The following is a 14,124-nucleotide window of genomic DNA, read 5'->3' on the forward strand; positions in this document are numbered from 1 at the left end:
TTTTTCTTCAAATAAGTTTAATGTGTAATCACAAACTAATAAAATCTTCCCCTAATTTATATATATTTCTATCCATTAATTAATTATGCATGCAAAATTTAAGTCCTAATCGCTCAAATAAAATTAGTAATTTATGTAGTAGCATTTTATTTTTCTTATTAGTGTGTTTGTACCATATTGACTTTTTCATTAGTATGTTTGTGTATTAAGAGTTATTTCAAAACTTGTAAATATTAATTTTCGTTCTTTATGCAATAAATAATACTAATTGTATTGTATTGTTCAAAATGTACGTAAATAAGAATTATTTTTGCGAATAAGGATATTAATTTGCTGAATAATTTTCTTTGTGCGATAAACAAAAATTATACATTATAGAATATTGTTCTAAATGTACCTAAATAAGAATTATATTTTTGCGAATAAGGATAGTAATTTGTTGAATAACTTTCTTGGTACGATAAACAATAATTATATTCTATTTGAATATTGTTAAAAAACGTACCAAATAAGAATTATATTTTTGCGAATAAGAATAGTAATTTGTTGAATAACTTTCTTGGTATGATAAACAATAATTATATTCTATTTGAATATTGTTCAAAACGTATCAAATAAGAATTATATTTTTGTGAATATGGATATTAATGTGTTGAATTACGTAATCGTGACTCATAAATTGTGAATAAGAAAAATAATTTGTTGAATAAAGTAGTATTATTCATGAATATATCGTATTCGAATATTGTTCAAGACGTATCGAATAAAAATCATATTTATGTGAATAAATTGTTTCTGCCTCAAATTTAATTATATAAATAATAAATAAAAAAACATGACATATACCACACATAATTTATATACATTATAGAATTATTAAAAGAATAAAGATCAAATTTATTTGAATAAACTACAAAAGTTAATGAATATACTTAGAAAATTTAATAATAAACTACATAATATACCGAATAACCTATAATCAAATATTAATTTTGTACAAAAACAGAATCCTAGATAAATTGTATCTGCCTAAAATTAAATTATTATAAATAATAAATAAACAAATATGACGTGACCACACATAATTTATATGCATTATAATATAATGAATTTATTTGAATAAACTACAAAAGTTAAAGAATAAACTTGGAAAAGTTATGAATAAACTTCATAACATACCGAATAGCGTATAATCAATTTTTATACAACAACATAATCTTAGATGATAACCTGTAATCACTACATCCTGTGATGATAATCAGAAAACTAATTTTAAATCCAAATTCCATTCTAATGAAATCCTGATGATGGGGACGAAGCTTCCCCAAATTGAATACTAGTACTATAAATTTATGAGCATCATGACTAATTCTTTCTAGATTAGGTGAAAAGTCAAATTAATCAAATCAGACAACATATCATAAAAGAGGCAAATTATTGGGAAGAAGGAACAGAAGGTGTATGAGTATCAGGCACGAGGGAGTTGGCGAAGTCTGGTCACCAGCTGGTGCAATTGATGAGGCCATTGAGGATCGATGCGGATGGGCTTAACTGTAGATGACTGCTCATTTCCTCTCCATGTTGCTGCTGCATCATTATCGTAATTCCTATTCGCTTTCTCCTTAGATTTGTTGGCTGCGGCCCTCTGGAGCGCCCTCAATAGATCGGAACCACTCAGCCGCTGCTCCGCCTCACTGCCTTCGTCTATGCCGACGGCCACTAACTGACGCTTTGGCTTTGGGGCGGAGGAGATGCCGCCCAAGGACAGGGGTAGGGTTCGTTTAGGAGGAGACGAATCGCCGTTCGTTTGGGAGGAGATGCGTCTGGTGTAGGGTTTTCAAAGTGAGGAGTTTGTTTGGAAAGACGTGGGTGGGAGAGAGTAAATTCCTTAATTACACGCGTAAATTTAGGAGCGACAGTTCAGTGAATATTGAAACTGACACAAACACCCCTAAACGTATTTTTCACAAATTTTTTAGCTTATTCAGAAAAAATAAAAACGGGATTAATAATTAATTAGATGTAATCCTGGCCATTAATCTATTCAGATTGTATGGTTAAGATTAATTCTTTAATCTTTAGACAAAGGGGATTCTTTGTAGATCCCCACCCTATATAGACATATATAAAAGTGAGTTTGCTTTTACTTCGCTTCTCAATTCACAGAAAAAATATAACCAGATTGACAAACCACATTAAATATTTGATTTTTAAGATTCTTGGATAAAAAGTGCTTTGCTTTTAATTAGGCTAAGCTACTGGTGTGCTCATAGTGAGATTGAGTGACCAAATATATTCATTCATCTTTAAATTCTCTTGTCAAACAGAAACACACAACAGAATCCAACAACACAAAAGAAACAGACTTCAAAGGTATCAGGGATAGAATAAATTATACCTCATCGTCAGCCTCTTCTTCATCCTCCCCATCCTCTTCAACATAATAACAATTTGTATTTTCTTTACTCATTCCTTCATGATTCAAACACCAGATTCCATATTACAAATACAATTCTCAACACGCAAATACGCAATGCCACCATATATCAATTACAGCCAGCCATCACAGGTTACATTCTACATATGAATGTGTTGTGTCATTTGCTATATATTATCGGGAGCATCTCTAATTAACATGTCAGAGCAAGATAAAAGCTCAAAGAATCCTCACTTGAAGACATATCAGCCAGCAATTTTAAATACATGAAATGCATATTTTTTTCTATTACATTACTTCCCAAGCACCCTATATCTGGGAGTAATCAAGGATAAGAATATAAAATAAAAGGAGGAAGGAAAAACCACATTAAGAAAATAAGACACCAAACTCCTCTTGCATCCATCTATCAAATACAAATGACAATTCTTACATCTTTTCTTCCAATTTTCTCCAACTTACCTAAACCACAGAAGCCTTGAATCTTCACCCCCACAATTTAAAAGAAGGGCCAGGGAGAACAGTTGATCAGAGCCATCATGTTATTCTGGTGAAAAATTAAATATTGTCTATATACAATAAAAAGTCATTTAAATATCTTATGCTTTACCCATTCAGATTAGAACTACAAAACACAGACAATATCTGGGTAAATTCGCAGAGAATAAAAACACAAGATTCATTGAATAAATAAATAGATGACCACACATATTTATCTTTGAAACTATACATTCAATCAAAAAAGGATTAGGCAAAAACTAACTTGTAACTGAAAATTTTGGCGTACATGACTTTTTCCTCTCGCCGGCGTGCAAACTTGTTTGGCTTAAGGGGAGGGCTGTGACGGGTATGGGGTAGATGGTTCATTTCCTCATTCATTGAATTTATACAAAAGATCAAGGTTTTTGAATAGTTTAGAAATATAAATTGAGATGAAATTAGGGAGAAAATTAACATGTAGAAAATCAAGTACCTCTCAAATTTGATTAATCACAAACTGATTCGTGAATCGTAGATGGACACAGCGAGGGAGATTGTTTCGGTGATCGACGAATTTGAATGCTGAGATGCGAGGAAAATCTTTGAGCTTCGTGAGATTTGCTGAGATTGAAATTTGTATGTAGACTAATTCATGAAACTTTAGATGGACTCGACAAATTACGTGGGTGATTGACGAAGATGCAGAGTGAAGATGGAAATTGTTTCGGTGATTGAAAAAGATGCAGGGAGAAAGATAGCGATTGTTTCTGGAAGAAGCTGCAAGGCGAGAGAAAAATAAAAAATAATTTTGAAGGCACGGTGTGAGGAATTGAGAGCTGAGACTACCCACAGTCGTGTGACACTCACCCAACCCAATCTTACTCCACTTTTTAATAAAATATTCATTTCTCTCTCATCCACCTACACAACCCACAACCTAACATAATTTTTACTCCCAATGGTGACACCAACCCAACCTACATATTCTTTCTTTTCACTTTATTTTTAAATTATCTTAATATCTAAAATAAAATATAAATTAAAATTAAATATTTATTTATTATATTTAATAAATAAAATAAATTTTTTATAAAAAAAATTGTAATTATATTATAATTAAACATTGTCATATATTATAATTGATATTTAACTCAATCACAAAGGAAGATTACAAGAATTAAACACACAACTGAAATTAAATATATCAAAGTACAATACGTGAAATTTTAAAATACAATTAGAAAATACAAATTACATATTTAATTGCCAGTGCCAAATTTTTCCCATATGTGCTCAATCAAATCACCTTGAAGAGTCCTATGAGCTTCTCTATTGCGAAGTTGATCTCTATTAGTCATATAAGTAGACAAGCTCGCAATACGTTCAGTAGAATAGCGAAAATGTTCGTCATCTTCTGTTTGTGCTCTTGTAGGTGTATCCATAAAAAATTCTGTTGGATCACAATAATTTTGGTAGGTATCTCGTTCATCCTCGACTATCATATTATGCATGATGATACAAGCCATCATAATTTTTCCCATCAAAACTTTATCCCAAACAAGACATGGGCGTCGTAAAAATGCAAATCGAGCTTGTAGGACTCCAAATGCTCGCTCAACATCTTTTCGGACAGACTCTTGGTGTTGAGCGAACAACTTGTGTTTGCGGATCTGTGGGGAAGTAATTGACTTGACAAATACAGCCCATGAAGGGTATATACCATCAGTTAAATAATATGCAATATCATAATGACGGCCATTCACTACGTAATTAACCTTTGGTGCTCGACCTTCTAAGACATCATTAAAAACAGGAGATCGATGGAGTACATTAATATCATTACACGAACCTGGTGTTCCAAAGAACGCATGCCATATCCACAAGTCGTATGAGGCAACAGCTTCCAAAATGATCGTGGGTTTTCCACTTCTCCCAGTATATTGGCCGGCCCACGCATTAGGACAATTTTTCCACTCCCAATGCATGCAATCAATACTGCCAATCATGCCTGGGAAACCACGTTGTTCTCCAACATAGAGCAGCCTTGCCAAATCTTGTTCATTAGGCCTTCTGAGATACGTACCACCGAAGCAAGATATAACACCTTCCACAAAATGGACTAAAGCATCTCTTGTAGAAGATGAACTCATTCGCAGATACTCATCGACAACATCGGAAGATGTCCCATATGCCAACACCCTCATAGCTCCAGTACATTTCTGCAATGATGAAAGACCTACTCTGCCGGTGGCATCTCGTCTCTGTTGAAAAAACTCATCATTAGCAGTAACAGCTTCCACTATTCGAATGAATAGCGATTTCTGCATGCGAAATCTCCGCCGGAAGATTTCTGGAGTATACGTTGGGCTGTCACTGAAGTAGTCGTTGATCAAACGCTCTGCACCAAACTCGCGTTCCCTATCACAATATCTCCTGTTGACTGTTGGAATTTGATTTCCTACAATCAGATTATGATTGTTTATGATCATATTTTGGATGATGCTATCAAGTTGACGATTTTGTTGATAAACTCGTTCTTCCCATTCATCAAGTTCATTGGAATGGGAAACATCAGAACTTGAGTCTGAATCAACCGAAGAGTTTTCATTCACAGACATATTTGTATGAGAAATGGAAAAATAATAGGGTGGAGGTATACTCGAGCAAAGATTGAGATGTGTTTGTGTTTTATTGAGATGTGTTTCATCTGGCATTTATAGACTAATATTGAAAAGTGGGATAACAAGTGCATGTGACTGCACTTAAAGCTTTGTCAGAATTGGTCTTTGTCATTTGGGAACCTAACGGATCCAATGCTTACATGAAATGACAAGTGCATGTGACTGCACTTAAAGCTTTGTCAGATTTGATCAAATGCTTTGATAACCTAACGGATCCAATGCTTACATGAATTGACAAGTGCATGTTGATAGGAAAAAATGACAAGTGCATGTGACTGCACTTAAAGCTTTGTCAGATTTGGTCAAATGCTTTGGGAACCTAACGGATCCAATGCTTACATGAATTGACAAGTGCATGTTGATAGAAAAAAATGACAAGTGCATGTGTAACACCCCCATCCCTTGCGAATAGGAGATGCTACCAAAAATATTCATTTATTTCATTTCTCTAATATTAATTTAAGTATAGGCTATAAAGAAAAATAGAAAAAAAAAGAATTTCCTTTTTGATTATATAGTAATCTAATAAATATTACTATATGTGTAATAGAAAAATTATCAAAATTTTATTTCTCTTTTCCAATATAAAAAAAATATGTAACGGAAGCTAATAAACTACAATAATATTCCTGCCAATACACTATATATATATTTTAAAGGCAACGGAAGCTGTAAGTTATATAAACAACATTCAATAATAACTTTATCTAAGCATCATATTTATATATATAAAAAGGTGGAGTACAAGCAAAACCATCAAGTTTAATATTATAATTAACGTGTTCGAGGCACAGCTCGTAACTACACATACGGTAAACAAAATATATATAATCGGTCACAGCCGTCATCAAAATTCATGATCATAAACCAATATATATAAAGTCTCGACCCACCAAAATTAGAAGAGATTAAGTTGGTTAATAGCAAGATATATTTACCAAAAACAGCAACATATAATACTTCATCATATAATAGAACGGGAGAATGTGGAGCTCCATGTCTGCCGTCTTGCCGTCAACTCCTTAACCTGAAAAGAATCATAAATAATAGGGTATGAGTGTGCAAGCACACTCAGTGGGGTAAACACTGCAAGCAGTTATAACCAATTGTGTAATGAATCATAACATGTTGAACTCTTATATTTTTCACTTAGCTGACATCTTGTGAGACTAGTCTCGGTCCCTTGTGGACCTGACCCCTTGTGGGCCGTTCAGCTCTTTGATCCCTTGTGGATCCGACCCCTTGTGGGTCCCATTAGTTCATATGAATGACGCACAACACAACAATGATTATAACCATGTAACAACTACGCTTACAGATAGAAGTAAACCCCACCTTAAGTGATTGAATTCAAACCTCTTCAAGCTTGCTTCGGTTGTCCTCCTCGAGCCTTGGATGCGCCGCTCCTAGCACTTGAAACACTTTAAACTTAGTTTCATTACAAGCACTTATTCTTGAATAAGCTCTCATTTCTTTAAACAATATTTTTAATCTCTCTTGAATATATTCTTGATAATTCTACAATACACTTGAAGCCGAAGACCATATTTGAACATTTTATGAATCTACAAATTATAAATTCATAGTTTCGATTACTAGTATAAATTATACTAATCTAACTTCATTATAATCATATAATTTAATTATATAATATACTAAGTTTAGATCACCATAATCCTTATAACTTATTTCAATTCTTGGCTAATGATATTAAAAGCAAATGTCTTGATTATCTATTTGTGTATTCAAGGTGGAACAATCATCAAAAATCTAATTCAAATGCCCAAATAAAAATTAAAATAAGCATAACATATTAAATTAAACTCATATTCGACACGTAAGGAGCTACATCTTGACGTCTATTCCGGCCAATTCGACCTTAGATCTCAAGAAGAAAACCTATGATTAGAACGTCTACGACATGAGCTACAAAACCCCTAAACTTATTCTCCCTCACGGCGTCGATTTGACGCCGGAAAGTAGTCTCAAACTCGCGCGGAGACAATCCCGCACAGACCCGACACCCTGACTTGATTGGCTCATAACTCCCTCGTCCGGTGTCGGATTGACGATCCGAAGGTACCGTTGGAAAGCCAACGACGATAGCTTTCCAATGGTACCTATATTGATGGGGTTTGATGACAGAAAACAGATGAAAAACGGATCGCAAGATACGATCCTGCTGCTGTCAAAAACAGGGGAAAAATAAAGCACAGAAAAACACATGCCGGCAGCCACCACGCCGCCGGAACTACTGTTCCGGTAATCCCTCCTCCTCACTCCCACACAAGAGACTCCATCCCACCAATATCTACTCAAGACCTTTAGCCATCGATTAAGAAGAACAAGAATGGAAGAGAAGTGATAAACCCTTTCAAATTCAACAATCAAAATTGAGAAAAAAACAAGTAATGGATTAGAAGAAATTACCTTAATTAGCTGCTGGAAATTAAATGAGAGAATGAGTGAAGAGTGGTGATATGCAAGGAATGAGAGAGTGAGAGATTGGAGAGATATGAGTGTAGGAAAAAAAATAAGACTCCTTCATGTATATATACACAAAAACTAACACTAGAAAAATCTAGATTTTTACATCTTTATTACTACTTTATACAAAATATCTTAGATATTTCTTAGCAATAGCAATTCTAGAATATTCAAGTTTATTCATTAATATTATATGACTTATTACAAAAATCCTTAATATTTTAATATTAAATCAATTCTAGAATATTCCATTTACTTATACCCTTTTTTTTTTATAAACAATTTACATATTAATATCTAACATATTCTAGAGTTTTCATGTATTTTATTTTACTAATCTTATTCTTTAAGATTTATTTATAAGTAAATTTTTAATTTTGCTAGGGCGGATCCTCGCTCTAAGTCGGACAACCTGTACAACATTTTAAAATCAAATATTATTCCACAAATTTCAGGTCGTAAGCCTTGCTCGAACCGACGCGCTTTCTTCACATCCGTGTCGACTAGGTATGGTGCATATCGAGACAATTTGTTGAATTTTCTCTCATAGTCGACTAGCGTCATATTTCCTTGCTTAAGATTGAGGAACTCGGTCTCCTTTTGTGTTATGTAGGATTGAGGAAAATAGCGATCCATTATCAACTCCTTGAAGTCCTTCCAAACCAAAGCTTGGCGTTGTTCAAGTGTCAACGTTCGAGCATGAGATTCCCACCAGTGGCTTGCTTCTTCGGCCAATTGATAGATCGCACACGAGACTTTTTGCTCTTCACTACAGCCCATAAGCTCAAATATTCGTTCGAGCTCACGAATCCATTCTTCCGTGTCTTCAGGCCCTTCGGTTCCCTTAAATCTTGGTGGACCCATCCTTCGAAACTGTTCAATAATTTCAAAAATGTGAATTCTGGTTGGAACGAGTAGCTTTTCTCGGACACGTGATTACACCGAAAGGGATAGAAGTAGATCCGTCCAAAGTTGAAGCAGTAAGTAATTGGAAGACGCCAACCAACGTGAAAGAGATCAGGAGCTTCCTTGGAATGGCTGGGTACTATCGGCGATTCATAGAGGGATTTTCGAGAATTGCCGGTCCGTTAACAAAGCTAACGCGGAAGAATGAAAAGTTCCAATGGAGTGACCAATGCGAGAAGAGTTTCCAAGAGCTTAAACAACGCCTAATATCAGCCCCAGTTTTGACAGTACCCGATGGTGCTGAAGGCTTTGTTATCTATACGGATGCTTCAAAGCAAGGGCTCGGATGTGTATTGATGCAACATGGTAAGGTCGTGGCATACGCATCAAGGCAGTTGAAGCCTCACGAAGAGAAGTACCCGACTCACGACCTCGAGCTCGCAGCAGTTGTGCACGCATTGAAAATATGGCGTCATTATCTCTATGGCAGCAAGTGCGAAATTTACACCGACCACAAGAGCCTCAAATATTTCTTCACTCAAAAGGAGTTAAACCTCCGCCAAAGAAGGTGGTTAGAGTTAGTTAAAGATTACGACTGCACAATCCACTATCACCCTGGAAAGGCGAACGTGGTTGCTGATGCGTTAAGTCGAAAAAGTTATCTTGCCACATTACCTACTAGCGAGAAGAAGCTTATTAGAGAATTCGAGATGCTTAATTTGGAAGTGGTGCAACCGCCGAACACCACATCAGGAGTTATAGCTGCACTTGTCGTCCGTCCAATGCTAAGAGATCGAATTCGAGAGGCGCAAAAAGATGATCAATTTTTGTGCAAAATAAAGACGAGAGCACTCGAAGGTACCATCCAAGGATTCACAGTCACAGAGGACGGAACACTCGTTTACGAAGGAAGATTGTGCGTGCCAAATAATGAAGAGCTCAGACGGGAGATACTTGAGGAAGCACACAATACTCCATACTCCGTGCATCCAGGTGGAACCAAGATGTACAAGGATTTGAAAACGATCTTTTGGTGGCGAAACATGAAGAGATCCATTGGGAGCTTTGTAGAAAAATGTATCACTTGCCAACAGGTAAAAGCTGAACACCAACGCCCCTCTGGATTACTAAACCCGCTCGAGATTCCCGAGTGGAAATGGGAGAAAATTGCTATGGACTTTGTGGTTGGATTACCTCGCACAGTGAAAGGCCATCATGCAATTTGGGTTATTATTGATACGTTGACGAAATCAGCCCACTTTCTTCCTGTAAAAATGACCTATAACATGGATCAATTGGCGCAACTCTACATTGATGAGATAGTAAGGCTACATGGAGTACCAGTGTCAATAGTGTCAGATCGAGATACAAGATTCACTTCTAAGTTTTGGAGGAGCCTTCAATCAGCCTTAGGCACCAAGTTAAATTTCAGCACGGCCTATCATCCTCAGTCGGACGGACAATCGGAACGAACTATCCAAATCTTAGAAGATATGCTTCGTGCTTGTGCGCTTGACTTGGGAGGAAGTTGGGAGAAACACTTACCATTGGTCGAGTTCGCGTACAATAATAGCCACCAAGCTACAATTGGGATGCCGCCATTTGAAGCTCTTTATGGAAGAAGATGTCGATCACCGATTCACTGGGATGAAGTCGGAGAAAGACGAATTTTGGGACCCGAGATCATTGAAAGAACAGTTGGAGTAATTGCAAAAATTAGAGAAAGAATCAAGATAGCCCAAGATCGTCAAAAGTCTTACGCCGATGCAAAACGAAAAGACGTGCATTTCGAGGTTGGAGACAAAGTATTCTTGAAGATAGCACCGATGAAAGGAGTCATTAGATTCGGCAAAAAGGGAAAGTTACAACCTCGATACGTAGGACCATTTGAAATACTTGAAAAGATAGGGGGCGTAGCTTATCGCTTAGCTTTACCCCCAGACCTAGCAGGCGTACATAACGTATTCCACGTGTCGATGCTTAGGAAATACGTTTCTGACCCAAGCCACATCATTTCTCGTGGGAGTCTCCAAATTTCTCCTGACTTAACCTATGAAGAAACGCCTGTTGCCATCTTAGATCGAAAGGTTCATACCTTAAGAAATAGATTAGTACCATTAGTAAAAGTCCAATGGAGTAGGCACGGACCTGAAGAAGCAACGTGGGAGAAAGAAGACGACCTTTTAGCGCGATATCCTCACTTTAAAGACTTGCAAGGTTAATTTCGAGGACGAAATTATTTTTAAGGGTGGTAGGGTGTAATACCCCGAACCTTTTTAATTTATTTATAATTTAATTACAATATATTAGAGATGTTTATGTTTAAGTTAAATATTTTATGACGTTATTAAAACTAACGGATTTGATTTTAAAATGTTGTACAGGTTGTCCGACTTAGAGCGAGGATCCGCCCTAGCAAAATTAAAAATTTACTTATAAATAAATCTTAAAGAATAAGATTAGTAAAATAAAATACATGAAAACTCTAGAATATGTTAGATATTAATATGTAAATTGTTTATAAAAAAAAAAGGGTATAAGTAAATGGAATATTCTAGAATTGATTTAATATTAAAATATTAAGGATTTTTGTAATAAGTCATATAATATTAATGAATAAACTTGAATATTCTAGAATTGCTATTGCTAAGAAATATCTAAGATATTTTGTATAAAGTAGTAATAAAGATGTAAAAATCTAGATTTTTCTAGTGTTAGTTTTTGTGTATATATACATGAAGGAGTCTTATTTTTTTCCTACACTCATATCTCTCCAATCTCTCACTCTCTCATTCCTTGCATATCACCACTCTTCACTCATTCTCTCATTTAATTTCCAGCAGCTAATTAAGGTAATTTCTTCTAATCCATTACTTGTTTTTTTCTCAATTTTGATTGTTGAATTTGAAAGGGTTTATCACTTCTCTTCCATTCTTGTTCTTCTTAATCGATGGCTAAAGGTCTTGAGTAGATATTGGTGGGATGGAGTCTCTTGTGTGGGAGTGAGGAGGAGGGATTACCGGAACAGTAGTTCCGGCGGCGTGGTGGCTGCCGGCATGTGTTTTTCTGTGCTTTATTTTTCCCCTGTTTTTGACAGCAGCAGGATCGTATCTTGCGATCCGTTTTTCATCTGTTTTCTGTCATCAAACCCCATCAATATAGGTACCATTGGAAAGCTATCGTCGTTGGCTTTCCAACGGTACCTTCGGATCGTCAATCCGACACCGGACGAGGGAGTTATGAGCCAATCAAGTCAGGGTGTCGGGTCTGTGCGGGATTGTCTCCGCGCGAGTTTGAGACTACTTTCCGGCGTCAAATCGACGCCGTGAGGGAGAATAAGTTTAGGGGTTTTGTAGCTCATGTCGTAGACGTTCTAATCATAGGTTTTCTTCTTGAGATCTAAGGTCGAATTGGCCGGAATAGACGTCAAGATGTAGCTCCTTACGTGTCGAATATGAGTTTAATTTAATATGTTATGCTTATTTTAATTTTTATTTGGGCATTTGAATTAGATTTTTGATGATTGTTCCACCTTGAATACACAAATAGATAATCAAGACATTTGCTTTTAATATCATTAGCCAAGAATTGAAATAAGTTATAAGGATTATGGTGATCTAAACTTAGTATATTATATAATTAAATTATATGATTATAATGAAGTTAGATTAGTATAATTTATACTAGTAATCGAAACTATGAATTTATAATTTGTAGATTCATAAAATGTTCAAATATGGTCTTCGGCTTCAAGTGTATTGTAGAATTATCAAGAATATATTCAAGAGAGATTAAAAATATTGTTTAAAGAAATGAGAGCTTATTCAAGAATAAGTGCTTGTAATGAAACTAAGTTTAAAGTGTTTCAAGTGCTAGGAGCGGCGCATCCAAGGCTCGAGGAGGACAACCGAAGCAAGCTTGAAGAGGTTTGAATTCAATCACTTAAGGTGGGGTTTACTTCTATCTGTAAGCGTAGTTGTTACATGGTTATAATCATTGTTGTGTTGTGCGTCATTCATATGAACTAATGGGACCCACAAGGGGTCGGATCCACAAGGGATCAAAGAGCTGAACGGCCCACAAGGGGTCAGGTCCACAAGGGACCGAGACTAGTCTCACAAGATGTCAGCTAAGTGAAAAATATAAGAGTTCAACATGTTATGATTCATTACACAATTGGTTATAACTGCTTGCAGTGTTTACCCCACTGAGTGTGCTTGCACACTCATACCCTATTATTTATGATTCTTTTCAGGTTAAGGAGTTGACGGCAAGACGGCAGACATGGAGCTCCACATTCTCCCGTTCTATTATATGATGAAGTATTATATGTTGCTGTTTTTGGTAAATATATCTTGCTATTAACCAACTTAATCTCTTCTAATTTTGGTGGGTCGAGACTTTATATATATTGGTTTATGATCATGAATTTTGATGACGGCTGTGACCGATTATATATATTTTGTTTACCGTATGTGTAGTTACGAGCTGTGCCTCGAACACGTTAATTATAATATTAAACTTGATGGTTTTGCTTGTACTCCACCTTTTTATATATATAAATATGATGCTTAGATAAAGTTATTATTGAATGTTGTTTATATAACTTACAGCTTCCGTTGCCTTTAAAATATATATATAGTGTATTGGCAGGAATATTATTGTAGTTTATTAGCTTCCGTTACATATTTTTTTATATTGGAAAAGAGAAATAAAATTTTGATAATTTTTCTATTACACATATAGTAATATTTATTAGATTACTATATAATCAAAAAGGAAATTCTTTTTTTTTCTATTTTTCTTTATAGCCTATACTTAAATTAATATTAGAGAAATGAAATAAATGAATATTTTTGGTAGCATCTCCTATTCGCAAGGGATGGGGGTGTTACAGCATGTGACTGCACTTAAAGCTTTGTCAGATTTGGTCAAATGCTTTGGGAACCTAACGGATCCAATGCTATTCAAGTTTACACGAAATATACTTTTTCATTAATTAAACATAAAACAAGTACATAACACAATTTGCAAAAACTAAAATCAGACAAATAGAAAGCACACAAATTAAAAGCACACAAATAAAAAGTACATAAACTAAAATTACATAGAAAGCACATGATTAAAATACAT

General features: G+C 35.3%; 1 protein-coding gene and 2 long non-coding RNA genes across 5 annotated transcripts; all 3 read right to left on the reverse strand.

Moving 5' to 3' along the window:
* Nucleotides 1-1,146: 1,146 nt before the first annotated feature.
* LOC131012815 (uncharacterized) lies at nt 1,147-3,757 on the reverse strand. Of its 2 annotated transcripts, none has more exons than XR_009097467.1 (2): nt 3,411-3,757; nt 1,147-3,275 (listed from the first exon to the last, which is right to left on the reverse strand). It is a non-coding gene; the product is annotated as an uncharacterized LOC131012815 (long non-coding RNA). The 2 variants fall into 2 exon arrangements; XR_009097468.1 differs by having other exon boundaries at nt 1,147-3,307; nt 3,411-3,733.
* Nucleotides 3,758-4,077: 320 nt separating this feature from the next.
* LOC131012816 (uncharacterized) lies at nt 4,078-5,575 on the reverse strand. The gene has a single exon (XM_057940812.1). The coding sequence runs from the start codon at nt 5,533-5,535 to the stop codon at nt 4,177-4,179; it is 1,359 nt and encodes a 452-aa protein (XP_057796795.1). The 5' UTR covers nt 5,536-5,575; the 3' UTR covers nt 4,078-4,176.
* Nucleotides 5,576-6,300: 725 nt separating this feature from the next.
* Nucleotides 6,301-8,472, reverse strand: LOC131012818 (uncharacterized). 2 transcript variants are annotated; one of them, XR_009097470.1, is made up of 3 exons: nt 8,029-8,362; nt 6,934-7,010; nt 6,301-6,625 (listed from the first exon to the last, which is right to left on the reverse strand). It is a non-coding gene; the product is annotated as an uncharacterized LOC131012818 (long non-coding RNA). The 2 variants fall into 2 exon arrangements; XR_009097469.1 differs by having other exon boundaries at nt 6,301-7,010; nt 8,029-8,472.
* Nucleotides 8,473-14,124: the final 5,652 nt, after the last annotated feature.

Source organism: Salvia miltiorrhiza, chromosome 2 (genome assembly GCF_028751815.1).
Source record: "Salvia miltiorrhiza cultivar Shanhuang (shh) chromosome 2, IMPLAD_Smil_shh, whole genome shotgun sequence".
Lineage (NCBI taxonomy): Eukaryota > Viridiplantae > Streptophyta > Magnoliopsida > Lamiales > Lamiaceae > Salvia > Salvia miltiorrhiza.